Here is a 16,684-nt window from a genome sequence, read left to right as displayed (position 1 = left end):
TTTCATTTATTGTAATTTCTGCTAGAAAATAAACAAATTCTTAAATGTTTTAGAACATTCCTGTTGAGGAATTGTCTCAAGTCACCAATAAAGTAATAACAAAGAAAAAAAAAAGGTTCCTTAGTAATACATTTAACAAATTACCTCTATGTAATATTCATTAAAATAAGTCAACACCAAAATATAACTGCTCCGTTTGTATACTATAAAATTCAAATCACTTAAAACTGACATTAACATTGTGACACTAAGTGATTTTTACATTGATCATCCCTAAATCTAATTCTGCACAAAGCATCTTTGGTGTTAGAACTTTGAAAACTCACTTACCTCTGTCCAAGGAAGCTTTGTTTAAAACCAGAGCATCTTCAATATCATAGCCACTATAACTCATCACGGCAACTGTCGCATTCTGTCCAGCCGGCAGCTTCTCAAATTCTATCAACTCTATGGTCTTTGTTTTAACCATGGGTTTTTGTGGATATGCGAGTAGATACATGAGAGTATCAATTCTGTTCCGCTGGTTGTATCCAATGGTACCTTCATTGATATTGGAGAAAACAAAATGCAACATTCTATTATGTCAAATGATTAGGTACCAACGAATACAGACATAAACACATTAAATTCACTAATTAAAATGAAGAAAATCTTCAGGGCAAACATTTCAAAAGCGATATCCTCATAGGGGCTAACAACTTTTAAGAGTAATTTTTCTCAGTAATAGTAAAAATCCTACAATGAAGAAAAATCACATTCAAGGTATACTAATCTAAATAATTTCAACTTTTTGGATTTATAGAATTGATCCCATTTGAGGAATGTGAGTTTCCACTGGTTAATTTCACAAGTCAGTCACCAATTCTGGATTTGGTTCTGTTAGGCTCCAGGCACATTTCCAGTTGCCGGGGGAAGGTAACTAGACAAGAATGCCCAGTGCTGACAGGCAAGGAGCTTATACAGTGTGACAAACAGATACATTTCATTAAAAAAAAATCAACAATTACAAAAGTTCTAAACGAAAGAGAAAGCAGGAGAAAAGGGAGGGAACAGAATAAAGGAGATGCAAGTGAAAGCAGGGCAGAGTGGACTCATTCACATGCTTAACTATTCATCTATTAAGTAGTTGCTAAACACCTACTCTGCGCCCAACACTGGAGATAAGATGGGGAAAGGCATGGTCCCTTCCACTAAGGAACCCAGGGCCCTGTCCAGTCAGGGAAGGGCTTCCCCCTCCTTAGCAACCAGCCTTTTCACTTGACTGGACCTCGGAAGTGTATTACGTCAACTGGGGGTGAAATCAGAACGTTACTCTTTCTCCCTTTCCCCATAGGGGTTCATCGTGTTCACGGACCTGCCTGAGAAAAGGTTTTCTCTCTGCTGGGCTTGTGAACACACAGGTGCTGCTCCACAGAGATCTTAAAACCAGGAAACTTGGGGCTGGCTCCGTGACAGAGTGGTTCAGTCTGCGCACTCTGCTTCGGTGGTCTAGGGTTTCACCGGTTTGGATCCTGGGTGCAGACCTAGCATTGCTCATCAAGCTATGCTGAGGTGGCGTCCCACATAACAAAACTAGAAGGACCTAGAACCAGAATATACACCTATGTATTGGGGGGCTTTGGGGAGAAAAAGAAAAAAGATAAAGGTTGGCAACAGATGTTAGCTCAGGGCCAATCTTTGGAGAAAAAAAAAACTGGGAAACTCATGTTTGCCCTACTGCTGAGCTTGAGTGTGGGCTACTGAGCCTCTTGAACTTCTCCAGGTCTCTTTTCTTTGCCCCTAAGTGGCTAAGTCTCTCTCCCATACACGCTTCCATAGTGACACATCCACAACACCCACACACCCTAGGATGCCTACGTCCCATTTAATGGAGTTAAGCTCTAAGGTGAGCAGATAGCAAAACTCAACATTTATTTCCTTTACCTTTTTCTCTGTGCTCATACCATTAAGTGAGTGGTGATTTCAAGTCAGGGATGAAAGTAACCTATTCAGGTAGCAAAAATAATATGGTGCTCCTTGATGACTACTATTGGAAGAAATAATGAAAACTGTAGGGAACTAAAGAAATGAGCACCTGGACAGTGCTGGGCTCCCTATAGATGCTCAATAAATGTCAACCAAGCAAAAGTGAAGAATCACCTTATACTTTTTATGATAGTATATATTTGTGCTTAAATCTCTAGAAAACTTATCAAGATTCAGCAGAAAAACAACAGCTAAACTGAACTTTATGAACTTTTTCGTCAAGTTTACACTATAAATTGCCAATTAATTTATGTTATTTTCGTGCCAACTAATAAGCTGGGCAGGATACCTGGTAATAGATCACTTACTGTTCTAAAAATAAAGCTGCTGCTGCTTGGAGCGTGGTAAAGTTCACTGACAATAAGTTTGTCCTTTTACATGAAATCATTTAAAATTTATGTTGCGATTTCAGCTCCAATTGTGTACTTTACCCAGCTTGAGACAAGGGTTCAGGCAATGTCCCACCAGGCTGCCAAACGTGCTTCTGAAACCTGAGACAAGCATTATTATGCAGCAGGGAAGCATAAATGGCTGTACCTCTGAACAATGGTGAAAGAGACTGGATCCTGCTATAAATTGTGCTACCAGGCCCGGAACATAATTCTCGTAACCCACCACTGACCATTCAATGGATGAAGAGCAAAATGGTTTAGCAAATGTTGAGTGCTTATGATTGCATCAGAAATTGTTCTTTAAAGACTTTTTAAAGAACCTGTAGGAGTATACGTGTATATTTTTAGTAGCACTGACTTTGGATGTGTAGGTTAAAACAGGATTTATATCCAACTATGACTTCTACATATTATAAAGCTTCAAAATGCCATTACACTCCATTATTTCTATAAAAATTATAAATGAATTACTAGCTATTTTGTCACTAAGCAAGCTTCTTTGACAAAAATGTTACGCAGAAATTAAATTATCAGACTAGAAGGTGAAGCATGTGTTCAAACCAGGATGCCTCTATGACTGTCTCCAGCTTCCTTAAAAAGGGCATTGCATCTATACAATAACTAACACAACAAGATTATCTGTAAGCTGAATTCTCCTTCTACTGCCCCATTTTGCTATAACTATAGTCTCCAATGATCTCATTTTCTTACTACCCAGGACATAATCTTTCTTATAAAGTCATATTTTCTTGATCATAACTTTCTTAAGAAGTCACAAGTTGGCATAGCAAGGTACATAAATGTATGTTAAAATAGGGGAGAAGTTTTTTATTTTAAAGTGGGATGAAAAAAAGGTTAGTAAGGGGGCTGGCCCCGTGGCCGAGTGGTTAAGTTCGCGCGCTCCGCTGCAGGCGGCCCAGTGTTTCGTCGGTTCGAATCCTGGGCGCGGACATGGCACTGCTCGTCAGACCACGCTGAGGCAGCGTCCCACATGCCACAACTAGAAGGACCCACAATGAAGAATATACAACTATGTACTGGGGGGCTTTGGGGAGGAAAAAGGAAAAAAATAAAATCTTTAAAAAAAAAAAAAAAAAAAGGTTAGTAAGGATGCATATAGCTTAGAAAATCACACCGAAAAAAATAAAATGAAGTTTTATGTGTTTCACTATTTTTGTATTCCTTTGCCCAACTGCTTTTTTTTTTCTTTTTTTTTTTTTTTTAAAGATTTTATTTTTTCCTTTTTCTCCCCAAAGCCCCCCGGTACATAGTTGTGTACTCTTCCTTGTGGGTTCTTCCAGTTGTGGCATGTGGGACGCCGCCCCAGCGTGGTCCAACGAGCAGTGCCATGTCCGCGCCCAGGATGCGAACCGACGAAACACTGGGCCGCCTGCAGCGGAGCGCACAAACCCAACCACTCGGCCACGGGGCCAGCCCCTGCCCAACCGCTTTTTAATCAACATTATTGAATACAGTAAACGTCACCCATTTAAACTGTACAAATTCATGAGTTCTGACAGATATATACATCTGTGAAACCACCAACCACAATCAAGATCCAGAATATTTCCAGCATTCCCAACAGATCCCTCCCTCTGTCTCTGGCCCCAGGCAAACACTGATCTGTTTTTGACCATTATAGATTAGTCTGAATTGTCTATAAACGCACGTATGTACACTCTTGTACTGCTTCTTTCATTTAGCATAATGATTCTGAGATCCACCCATGTGGTTGTGTGCATCATGATTCATTCCTTTTTATTGCTGAGTAGTATTCCGTGGCATGAATACACATTTTGTTTATCCATTCACCAGTTGATGGAATTTGGGTTGTTTCCAGTTTGGGGCTACTGTGAATAAAGCTCCTATGAACATTCACACACAAGACTTTGTGTGTTTATTTCTTTCGGGTAAACACATAGGAGTCAAATTTCTGGGTGGTTCGGTAAGGGTATGCTTAACAACCGTCCAACGTGATCACGGCATTTTTACATTCTCAGAAGCACGGTATGAGCATTTTGGTTGTTCCACATCCTTACCAACACTTAGTCTGCCAGTCTTTCTCATTTTAGCGGTTCTAATGAGTGTGCAGTGGTATCTCACAGCTTTAATTTATATTTACCTGATGACTAATAATGTTGAACATATTTTCATGAGCTCATGGGTCATTCCTATTACTCTTTATGAAGTGTCTGGTTTTTGCTTTTGTTTTCCCCATCTTTTAACTGAGTTGTCTTAATATTGAAGAGTTCTTTATATGAACTAGATACAATTCTTTCTTAGATGTATGCACAGTCGGCCCTCTGTATCCATGGGTTCCCCATCCTTGGATACAACCAACTGTGGATCAAAAGGCCTATGATGGTTGCATCTGTACTGAACATGTACAGACTTTTTTCTTGTCATTATTCCCTAAATAATACAGTATAACAGTTATTTACATAGTGTTTACATTGTATTAGGTATTATAAGTAACCTAGAGATGATTTAAAGTTACAGAGCATGTGGGTAGGTTACATGCAAATACTACATCATTTTATGTAAGGGACTTGAGCATCCTCAGATTTTGGTATCTGCGTAGGGTCCTGGAACCAACCCTCCAGGGATACTGAGAAACGATTGTATTGCAAATACTTTCTCTCATTCTGTGGCTTAACAGTGTCTTTCATATTCTTAACAGTATCTTTCAAAGAGCAAAAGTTTAATTTTGAGAAAGTCCAATTTATTAATTTTTTCTTTTTTAGAGTTTGTGTTTTTTGTGTTCTATCTAAGAAATCTTAGATCATTCAAGGTCATGAAGATTTCTGCCTATTTTCCCTTCTATAAATTTTATGGTTTTAGCTCTTACATTTAGGGCTAAGATCCATTTTGTGTTAATTTTTTGAATGGATTGAGGTAGGAGTTGATGTTCATTTTTTTTCTATATAGATCAAGATACAGATATTTTATTTTGTTGAAAAGATTTTCCTTTCCTCTGAATTGCCTTGACACGTTGAAAATCAATTACCCATAAATGTGTGGGTCTATTTCTGGATTCTTGATTCTGTTCCATTGACCGATATGTCTACTCTTATGTCAATATACTGTTTTCATTACTGTGGCTTTATAGTAAGTCTTAAAATTAGGTTGTATAAGCCTTCCAACTTAGTTCTTTGTTTCAAAGATTCTTTTCAAAAATCTGCACCTGATTTCTTAACAATTTTAATGTGCTCCGAGGATCATTCATTCGTTGCTGAAACATTCATTAAGTACTTACTATACTCTACCTACTAAGCTGGCACTACGCTAGACACGAGGGACATAGTAATAAATAACACAGACAAGTCCTTGTCCTCAAGGAGCTTATAATCCACAGTCTAGCAGGGACAGCACCTTGATCGTGATCCACAGTAAAAAGGCAAAAGTGAGGAAAGAAGTTAGCTTCAGTTGAGAAGAATTTTAGTCAGTTTTATAGATAGCCTTGTATAGACGACATGAAGGAACACTTTATAAGTTGCTCAACCTAACTGGGATTCAGTTTTCTTGTCAGAAACAAAAAAGGTATGTATTATATCTGACAGGATTATTATGACGACTAAAAGAAGAAATGTATATAAATCATTTGGATGTTCAATAAGTGGCAATATTATGACTAATATTAACAATATTAGTAGTAATAAAAATATATACCCCATCACCCTGCAGTATCACTCATTCTACTCCAACTCCAACCCTAAATACTGAACTTTAATTTTACTTCCATAAGTATTTATTATTAACCTGCTAGTCTCAGGAAATGTCTTATAAGCTTATATCTAAAATAGCTACAATGATTTTAATTTTTTTGAACCAATAGCAGAATTTTAAAAAAGAAGTGCCAAGGATAATTTGGCCAAGGCATCTTTTCATTTTGTAGCCCCAAATGGATAAAGAATAAATATTCTAAAAAAAATTCAAACAGAAGGTGGGGGAGGAGGAGATGCAGAATAAAACGAAATTTTATGAAGATCTTTGTATATTATGTGTTTTTTAATATCTCAAAATTCTCCAGCCTATTTCTAGTACATCTCATCTTACTGTAAAGTGGGAAATACAAGAGCAGGAACTATCTGCTTAAGAATAGAATCTACTGAAAACACAACAACAAGAGAAGCTGCACTAGCTCCTGAGTTAAATAAGAAAGAAAAAGTCCCAGCAATTTGGAGCTGAAGGGGGAAGGGGTGGTGAGAAGCAGCCCGCCAGGGAGGTATGTGATGCATATTCATTAATTGAGCTGATAGGGACTAAAAGATCCTTTTAAACAGGAGAAAGTGTTCCACTAGAGGATTGCCAACTAATAAAATGGGCAGGATATGAAAGCGTGACTCGTGTGAACTTGGCGCCTGGTGCCAGAGAGAGTGCATACACAATGCAGCTCCAACACACAGCCTTTCCTTGTAGCACTGAGGGCCCTGGAGACCTCGCCACTTCCACACACATCTACCTGACTTCCTGCCCTGAGCCATGTCACAACAGACAGAGCCATATCCACGGAAGTGGTGTTTCTCAGTAGCTCAGTAAGACATTGTGTGGAAGTTTGAACTTTATTAATAACTCAAAGAGCCTTGGATTTAAGAGACACCCTCTGCGGGTGTTTCATGTTGGATTAAAGTCAGCTCTCTTTCACATACAAGGTAAGGCTTTCAGTCTCTGGTTTGTGCTGGTCTTGCTCTCCTTTGCAGTGACGGAAAATGACTTTTTCTCATTTCTTCACTCTGCCGAATGGGAGGGACTGGTAGTGAGAGGGACATAGCAAATTTCCCAAGTTGGCTAGAATATTTAGTGAGTTAATTCTGGGCTACCGTCTTCCACTTTCCACATGGACTAATGGATGAACGGTAACTAAAACATTACTTTAGAAAATCCAGATAGAACCTCTGAGATGTATATGGTCTTCAGCGCGGCTCATGTTTTAAATGGGACGGTGTGACTTTCAGCTATCAGCTAGCAAGACTGCATGGAATTAAAATGACTCAGAGAAGTCCAACTCAAAGTGCCAGGTCTGCTTTACAGACCTGGGTCTCTGCTATGGGTTTCTCCCTCTGCCAGCCTTTCTCCTTTTGTGGTTTTTCATACAGACCTCACTCGATGTTTCTGCAGCTATTTCAGTGTCGAGAGAGAAATGTGGCCACGTTATGTGCCAACTTTAAACGTACTTTTATCTCACTGCTTTTCTTTCCAGTCAGGTGTTTTATAATAACAAACAGTAACAAAGGCTTTTTTTTATTACTTAAGATATTCAGTGGCTTTTGTCTTCCTAGCGTCAGCAGTAACGTCAGAGGATTGTATCCAAGGAGCTAAATGTGCAGGACCCAGGGTCAGAGCAGCTGAATACACCAACCTCAGAAAACACAGACAATGAATTGCAAATGACACTCAAAACAAAACGAGAAAAAAAACCTTCACACACAAAACTACAAAAGAACTCTACAGACACTGAATTGGCTTTCTGCACACACTGATCCTGCTTAACTGTGTGTGGTAACTCACTGAACGTTTCAGATACTCATGGCCACAAAATACAGACTTTTTTTTAGTCGGAGGGGAATTACAAAAACAAAAATATTATTTCTTTCCTTCAGGTCTCTCCTTTACTAAAAAAAAAAAAAAAGGAAAAATACGTGCTAAGTGGAGACAGACGCAGCCCTTTCTGTTTCAATCTTCAAACACACTAAAGAGTGGCATTAGCCACCAAGTGATTAGTCTTCCGTTAATTCTGCTGGAGGTTCTACACAAAAGGTGTATTGTTTCAGCTGGGATTCACATCATGAAACAAAACGGTTTGGTAAACCCAATAGAAGTGATAGCCCTTTCACGACACACAGGGTTCAGCACTGTATATTTCACTTGTTAGCAAGTTAGCAGCACAAGCGGGAAATGAGCCTACGCTGCGGCTGAGGATGAATGCGGAAGGCGAAATTGAGGAGCTGCTGTTCGGATGTTCCCACCGGGAATTATTATGAACTGTCCAGGCATTACGCCATCAGGTAAATGGCAGCAGGACAACATGCTTCGTATTTCTTCACGGCTAACCAAACGGCAATATAAAGCTTGAAAAGAAATACATACCCATTATCCGTAATGAGAAATAGGATTCCTTAATTGTCAAGCTATGGTCAATTGCAGCTGATAGCTGGGCACTGAGAAGCTAACTGCATTCCGGTTGTTACCCAAAGGCAATGCAAAAACCTTTGACAGTTTCTTTATGAGACTCCTTGTATTATACTTATTTTTTTCTTTTGAGGAAGATTAGCACTGAGCTAACATCTGCTGCCAATCCTCCTCTTTTTTGCTAAGGAAGACTGGCCCTGAGCTAACATCCGTGCCCACCTTTCTCTATTTTATGTGGGACGCCTGCAACAGCATGGCTTGACAAGTGTTGCGTAGGTCTGCACCTGGGATCTGAACTGGCAAACCCTGGGCCACAAAAGTGGAACGTGCGAACTTAACCGCTGCACCACCAGGCCAGCCCCCTCATACTTTAAATCAGAGATGACAAGTCATACTGATGTCATAGATACATATGAAAATAAAACTAATTAAACTTACTAGGATTTGAATGATTTTCAAAAACATTTCAAAAAAAGTTTATAAACAAAATGGGTTTTTTTGCCTGGTCTCCTCTCTACCACCCAACATAAACCCAAGCTCTTTAATACCTGGCACCTCTCCAGCACACCTCTATACCCATACTATACTAAATACCCACACCAAAGTACCAGGACTTTTCCATGCAATGCTTGCTTATATTTCCATACCTGTGAAAAATACTCAGTGTCTTTCAAGACTTGGCCCAGGTCTAGTCTTCAGAAACAACCTACTCCCTAACCTTATGTGACCTTTTCTGCTCTTACTCCTTTAGATTCCACTGTCAGTCTATTACAGAGTTTATCACACTATATTGAATTACCATCTTATTTGTGGTCCCTCCTACTAGACTGTGAACTCCCTGAGGACAGGGCTCTGTCTCATCTCTGTACTTTCAGGTTCCAGCCCCACTGTCTGGTCTATAGTTGACGATCAATAAATGTTATGGATGGATGGATAAATTAAGAGATGGATGACAGAGAAGAAAAACAGAAAGAAGAAAGGAAAATGAATTCAGAAATTGGTGTGACACGAATTGGATGTTTCAGGAGCTATAGGAGCAACTGCAAGGATATAATGGCTCAATGACTATCATCCAGACAATTACTAAGTACATTCTAATACACACTGTGCATCTTCATCTCTATTTCCTTCCCCTCTCTTCCTTTAACCCTGAGTTTTTCTGCTCTTTCTTTCATCTCTCCTGGTTAACAACTTACATTTTATAGGGCTTTTCTCCTTATATTTACCCTGTCATAATTCTGTGACGTTTATTCTATGTCCCTTTGTTTGGTCAAGGGAACAAGTTCAGAGAGGTTTTCTCCATGTCTGTTTAAGCCTTAGACATGACAGGGGCACCTGCAAGCACTGCAGAGCTCCACAGGCAACCCTGTGTGTGTGGTAACACTCACATGGTGGCAATGCCCAACCTGGTGAAACATGTGATACTAGTGAGGAAAGAAGAAAGATATAAGTCTTTTATCCAAGTATTTAGAACCAAGTTCAAGAAGGAAATCTTACCCATGGCTTGTTTCCCCATGGCACACTGATACGTGTTTCTTGGGGACTGGTTATGATGAGGGTATGGGATCAGGCCAGCACAAACGCCGAGAAGAGTGAAGGGTTCAATCTCCAAGTGGGTGGTATCTCTATCAAGTTAACAAAGAGTGAGGCATCTTAGGTACCAAGTACTAAAATAAATATCTCTTAAAGGGTATAAAAATATTACTCTCTAAGTCCCCAAGGGGCCTAGGTAACATTTACATAACTTTATATAAACATATATAAAACATATAATAAAACCGCAATAACAATAAAATCTGATGCTAGTAACACTGATAAAATGAAAACACACTTAAATTAAACAAATTATTTTTTTCAGTGATAGAAACTTTTATTATTTGTAGAAATACAAGAGCAGGGAGACAGTATGGTATGCCTATATAAAAAATAAAGCATTATTACATACTAACTAATAATAACCATAACTAACTCTTTTAAAGAAATTACTATACTGAGCATATAGAAATGCAGTATCAAAAATATGCACAGCCCTGATGGCCTAGTGGTTAAAAGTTTGGCACTTTGGGGGGCTGGCCCCGTGGCCGAGTGGTTAAGTCTGTGCGCTCCGCTGCAGGCGGCCCAGTGTTTCGTTGGTTCGAATCCTGGGCACGGACATGGCACTGCTCATCAAACCACGCTGAGGCAGCATCCCACATGCTACAACTAGAAGGACCCACAACGAAGAATATACAACTATGTACTGGGGGGCTTTGGGGAGAAAAAGGAAAAAATAAAATCTTTAAAAAAAAAATTAAAAAAAATAATAAAAAAAAAAAGTTTGGCACTTTGGGTTCAGTTCTCAGGCACTGAACCACACCACTCGTCTGTCAGTAGCCATGCTGTGGCAGCGGCTCACACAGAAGAACCAGAAGAACTTACAACTAGACACAACTACATACTGGAGCTTTGAGGGGGTAAAAAAAGAAGAAAAAGGAGGAAGATTGGCAATAGATGTTAGCTTAGGGCAAATCTTCCCCTGCAAAAAACAAAAATAAAAAAATAATGTGTATATGAATGAGTAGCCTACTTTTCCTCACTCCCCAAGTTATATCAATGAAAAACTTGTACGATCATTTTAGAGAGAGGACTATGTTCCCTTTAAGAACAGTTACGATAGACCTATGGGGACAATGCTGTAACCACTAGCTAAATGTGACTACTGAGCACTTGAAAAGTTAGATTAGTATGAACAAAGAACTGAAGTTTGTATTTTACTTAATTTTAACTACTTTACATTTTAAAACTCAAATTTAAATTTAAATAATTCAGTTCAATTATTTAAAACCTTTTAGTTATGTCTGTACTAACTTAATTTGTGAATCTGCTTTTTCAATTATATGTTATGAAATCAAATCAAGCATTTCTGATGAAAATTTAGCATCCAAACTGAGATGTACTGTAAGTGGGCACCAGATTTTGAAGACTTAATGGGAAAAAAGGTAAACTATCTCAACATTTTTATGTTGATTACATGTTGACACGATATTTTAGATATACTGGCTTAAATAAAATTATCAAAATTAATTTCACCTGTTTCTTTTTACTTTTTTAATGCGGCTACTAGAAAATGTAAAGTTATATAGGTGGCTTACATTACATTTTTATCGGATAGCTCAGCTATAGATACTGGACACAAAGTAAGAATTTACCTAGTAGGTGTTAGAATCTTGGTTACTTTCATAACATATTTTTGCAGAAAACTCAGTTTTGGCTAAATGGTAAAGCAACTCAGATATTTTACTGGGAAAGGGCAGCTACGCTGTTTTAAGCTCTTGCTGAAAGTAACCAATATCACATCCAGGATCTGTGCTCTCCATTGACCCTCTATTCCTTCCTCAAGTGTTTCTGAAGCTTAACTAATAATGTCAATGGTTTACAGCATCTGTAAAGAGAAGTGATTTCCAAGATAACCTAACTCATCACGGAAAATTAGTTGTAATGTACATGGCAAAAGATCACCTACTTACCCAGTTATCTATGTTTTCTTTTTCAGTACACATATATTGAATTGTCCCTAGTTCGGTTAGAGAGGATGCTCTTCATGTGGTTCTAGGTTTGAGGGATACAGTGTGACCTTATGACCTAGTAGAACCCCAATCCTCTCAGATACTTTAGGCCTTTGTCAGCAGAGAAGGGCTCTAAGTTTTGTTTTGTTTTCTTTGTTTAAAGAGAAACAGCTTATAGTGACATTTTATAGCCTAGAATAAAGCAGAGTTTGTTTTAAATATACTGTTTTGTTTAAACATTGGCCAATTTGACATTCCTCATGTAAATAAAAACTACTTTTTCAGATATAAAGACTGGTGTAAGCTGAAAATGAAGAAGGTAAAGACGTAAGTTTCTTCTTTTTTCATGACAACAACATATATAAGATCATATATTATCTAATAATTATTGAAAGTCCAACAGCCTGGATTCTGATTTTACAAAACAGAAAGGAAAATTATTATTATAACTACCATAAGGTTTCTATCCTGAACAGGAAATAGGAATCTTCCTATTCGCTGTGCATAATGGCCTTAAATTTAGCTCAAATTAAGACTAAGTAACCTGTTGCTTGCAATAGTGGAAAAATTGGAAACAACCTAAATATTCATCAAGTTATCAAGGGGACAAGTTAAATAAACTGTGCGTAGTCAGATAATGTTAAGTATTGCTCTTTATTAGCAATTAAAATAACATATTTATATATATAAATATAGATACATAAACTAATATGGAAAAATGTCCAGAATGATAATGTCAATAATAATGTTAAGTTTAAAAATCAAGACACTGAAAATATGTTGCTATTGTCTCACATACTGTGTGAGATCATGTAAGGATACTTGTATTCACTTAGGAAAAAAATCTACAAGAGTACATATCGAACCATTAGCACCTGGTACTTCTGGATGGTGGGGTTTGGTGGGATGGGGAAAGAAGGAGATTCATTCTTTTTCACTTTATTCATTTCTACATTTTAGAAAATGTCATAAGTATGAATTAAATGATACCAAGTCTTGTCTAGTTTTAAAATAAAATCAATCTGATGTATGGGACAGCTTGGTGACTGGGTGACACTGACAGTTATATTCCTTTACAGCAGTAGACAGAATGGAGAAAAACGCCTTCACGAAGCTTCCAGTGGAGGGAGACAGACAATACACAGATACATCAATAAAATTTACCTTTTATAGATTTTATTGCAAGGTAATAAGCAATAAAAAAATAAAGCAGTGAAGAGGGGTGGACACAGGAGAGGTTTCTATTTAAACAGGGTGGTCGTGAACACTCAGTGAGAAGGTGTCACCCGAGTGAAGACCTGAAGGAGAAGGAGTGAGCCGCGCAGGCATGTGAGTGTTCCAGGCAGAGGGAACAGTCAGCACAAAGGTGCTGAGGCAGGAGCATGAGGGGTTCGAAGAGGCCAGTGTGGTTAACCCGGAGGGAGGGAGGAGAGGTAGGAGAGGATGCTGCAGGCATGAGGTGAGGTGGGCAGATGGTGGAGGAACCTGAGTCCACCTGAGGACTTCTGAGGGGGATGGAAAGCCACTGCGGGGTTTGAGAAGTGACGAGACCACTCTGATCTACTAAGGATAGATTGTATCGAAACAAGTGCAAAAATAGTCAGGAGCCTTTTACAAGGATCCAGGCAAGCAATGGTAGTGGCCTGGTCTAGGGTGGTAGGTGGAGGTGATGAAAAGAGCTCAGACTCCGGGTCTACTCTGAAGGCCCTCAGGGTATGCTGAGGAATTAGATGGAGGTGTAGAAGAGGAGAGGAGCCAAGGCTGAAACTGAGGGTTTTGGGTGGCATAACAAAAAGGATGGAATTGCTCTTCATGGGGTTACTAGACAATAGTTCTCCTTTATACTCGATCTTGAAATGAAGGCCATAAAAATAGTACTTTGAGAGACTTATACCCTTAAGGAATAAAAATTCTGACTTAAAAATATTATTTGCTAAACTATAATATGACAATAATAAAGTGGTATATTTCATCTCGTAGCCGAAAACAGAAAAGTATTTTCTTGACTGAAGACCTAGTTATTAGGTGGTAGTATTAAATTCCCTAACTATTTAACAACATAACTGTGAAAATTCCAACTTCAGGTAAGCGGTACATCAGACAGCAAGTTATACAAATGTTCTCCAATGGATTCCAAATGGGACACAGGTGCTTCCCAAAATAATCACCTTTCTAGAAGAAAATGGTGAACACATTACCTTTTCATGTTCGTACTGCACGTAAGTTCAGACATACCCTTGCAACATAGAATGTAGGGAATTCCTGCACTGACAATGAGAATTCGGATGTCCACTGAAATACAGCTTTACACAGCCTAACTCATTAGTTCAATTTTGGCAGTAATCAAATATTAAAATCAGAAAAGTAATTTCTTTAAAAAAATATAAACTAAGTGTAAAATGAATAGGAAGGATAATTAAATCTAAAGATTACTTGTTAGCAGTTTTGTGATACTCTTACATTGGGATAAATGATGGATTATGCTTCCTTATAAAATAGTATATTTCTAACAGCTCTTAATAAGAGATCACACAATTGAAGATGAAACGAAAAGAGAAGAAGGTAGTTTCTATAATCAGAACAGGTTTTAATTATGGTTGTTACGGATCCTACTTACTTATTAATTGTATGTTCATAGAGTGCGATGTTACAATCATTTTCTTCATTTACATCTAAATATTCAACCAGACTCTCATGTAAGAAATCTTCAAAATTCCTGGGAGAACATTGGTGAAACATACATTATTAAAAAGCATTTTACTGCAGTATTTTCTATGCAATAATGGAAAATACTGGCTTTCATTTAGGCCCAAAGCACCCTTCTCTCTGAGAGAGTATCAATACCCTGGGATGCTTGCAACATATTATCCTTGGATCTCAGAGTGATCACAAATCACTGAAATAAAAACAGAAAAACATCTGTGATTCTTGTCATTCTGGTCTCCACTTTTAAAAATATGTTCTATGACTTTAGAAATCCCATATGACGAGAGACCCATAGTGCCTACAACAAAATATGCTTCTCTGACTAGAAACACTTAATAGTGTGTTAATTTACACAAATACCCTGTAATCCTCAAGATCTAAAGTGATAAACATTTTACAATGTCCACGCAAGTTCACATAGAGAATAGGTTTTTAACAGATTGACACATTTGGTAAGGAGGAATTAAGAGTCTACAAAATGGAAATATACTTTTTTAAAAAGCTCAGATCAAATAATGTTATGCTGATTAAACATACAAATGGGTGTTAAGGAGATGGAGAAGTTCTGCTTTTGGCCATTTACCTGTAGCCCTGAGCCAGCTCTTCCATATGCTTATTTGTGACCGCAGGCTTCTGTTTCTTAACAATTATGTAGGGTCTGGAATGGAAAAAAATATCAAATTCATAGTAGTTCAACAGAAGAATTAAGTTGGCAAGTAAGTTTACTGTAGTGAAATGAGGAAAGCTGTAGATATAATCACATTTATTTCTGGATTGCTTGAGGACACCAGGTATTTTCTGCATGTGAGTGCACAGAGGCCTATTTTCTCTATTCTCACATATATAGACACACACACACACACACCAGCCCATGCGTGTATGTGTGTACACACAGTACTTCCTCCAAGCATCTTAGGAAACACTTGGTTTTGCACGAAAAAGCAACAGAAAAATGATACTCAATAAAGTCTAGAAAGGAAACAAAACCTTTAATGTCGTCTTTTAAAAACCTGTATAAACGTATCATAGCAAAAGCATCTCCTGATCTCATACTGGGAATACGTGGTCCACTATCCATGGAGTCAGCGGGCGGAGAAGAACTGTCACTGAGGATAACAATGGCATTTTGTAGTGAGGATCGGATGAGGATCGGCTGTTTAGAGCAGTTTGCTTTAGGACAAACATCACTGGGCTACACCAGCAGGTCACCGAAAGCTGCACACAACCAGAAAGAGTGGCTATACATTCGCAGTGAATACAGCATTTTTCCTTTGTGATTTCTGGCGATGTAACAGGTGTAAGGTAGAGAGCGTTTGGTCTACACGTTCTGGTAGATTAACCTGTAACTGTCAGTGGTGATTTGCCTCTGAGGGCTTCACCACCACGAGGAAACACCGACACAAAGGATGGCATGCGGCACTGAAACGTCAAGGGCTGTTGCTATTTGGATAAGCTGCTCTTACAGAGAGGAGCAAGTAACCACCAGACACTTGTGCGCTCTACCCGAAAGACCAAATAACTATTTGAGGACTAATGAGCACTTTTAAACAGTTAAGGAGAGGAGCTGCACAATTACAAAAGGGGAATACAAGTTGCTGAAAAATGAACTGGGGAACTTTTCATGGAAATCAACATTACCTCGAAATACCGGCTGCTTCTTGGTAGCAGGGCAACACTGCTGCCTCCTTCGAGGGCTGCAGCCTGGTCCAGGGTAAGGGACTCAGAAGCGATGACAGAAACAGGAGTAGGAGAGGGAGGCAAACCCACGGAGCTGCCTCAGTTACCTTCTACTTTACTCAATAAATTCTACCAATTTTTCCTGCCAGACCTACGTTACGCCATTATAAAATTACTCCTAAAAAAGAATTAGTTTTCTTTTAGACTCTG

At 38.5% G+C, this 16,684-nt stretch overlaps 1 protein-coding gene across 1 annotated transcript in view; it reads right to left on the bottom strand.

Moving 5' to 3' along the window:
- Positions 1-16,684, bottom strand: part of POLR3B (RNA polymerase III subunit B) — a 115,935-nt gene that overhangs the window by 37,812 nt on the left and 61,439 nt on the right. Inside the window, exons 17-20 of the mRNA XM_008527009.2 lie at positions 15,381-15,455; positions 14,709-14,807; positions 10,044-10,171; positions 331-540 (exon numbers count right to left, since the gene is read on the bottom strand). Coding sequence (XP_008525231.1) covers positions 331-540; positions 10,044-10,171; positions 14,709-14,807; positions 15,381-15,455 — 512 coding nt within the window. The remainder of the gene's footprint in view (positions 1-330; positions 541-10,043; positions 10,172-14,708; positions 14,808-15,380; positions 15,456-16,684) is intronic.

Source organism: Equus przewalskii, chromosome 29 (assembly GCF_037783145.1).
Source record: "Equus przewalskii isolate Varuska chromosome 29, EquPr2, whole genome shotgun sequence".
Taxonomy (NCBI): Eukaryota; Metazoa; Chordata; class Mammalia; order Perissodactyla; family Equidae; genus Equus; species Equus przewalskii.
This window is presented reverse-complemented; position numbering and strand designations above follow the sequence as displayed.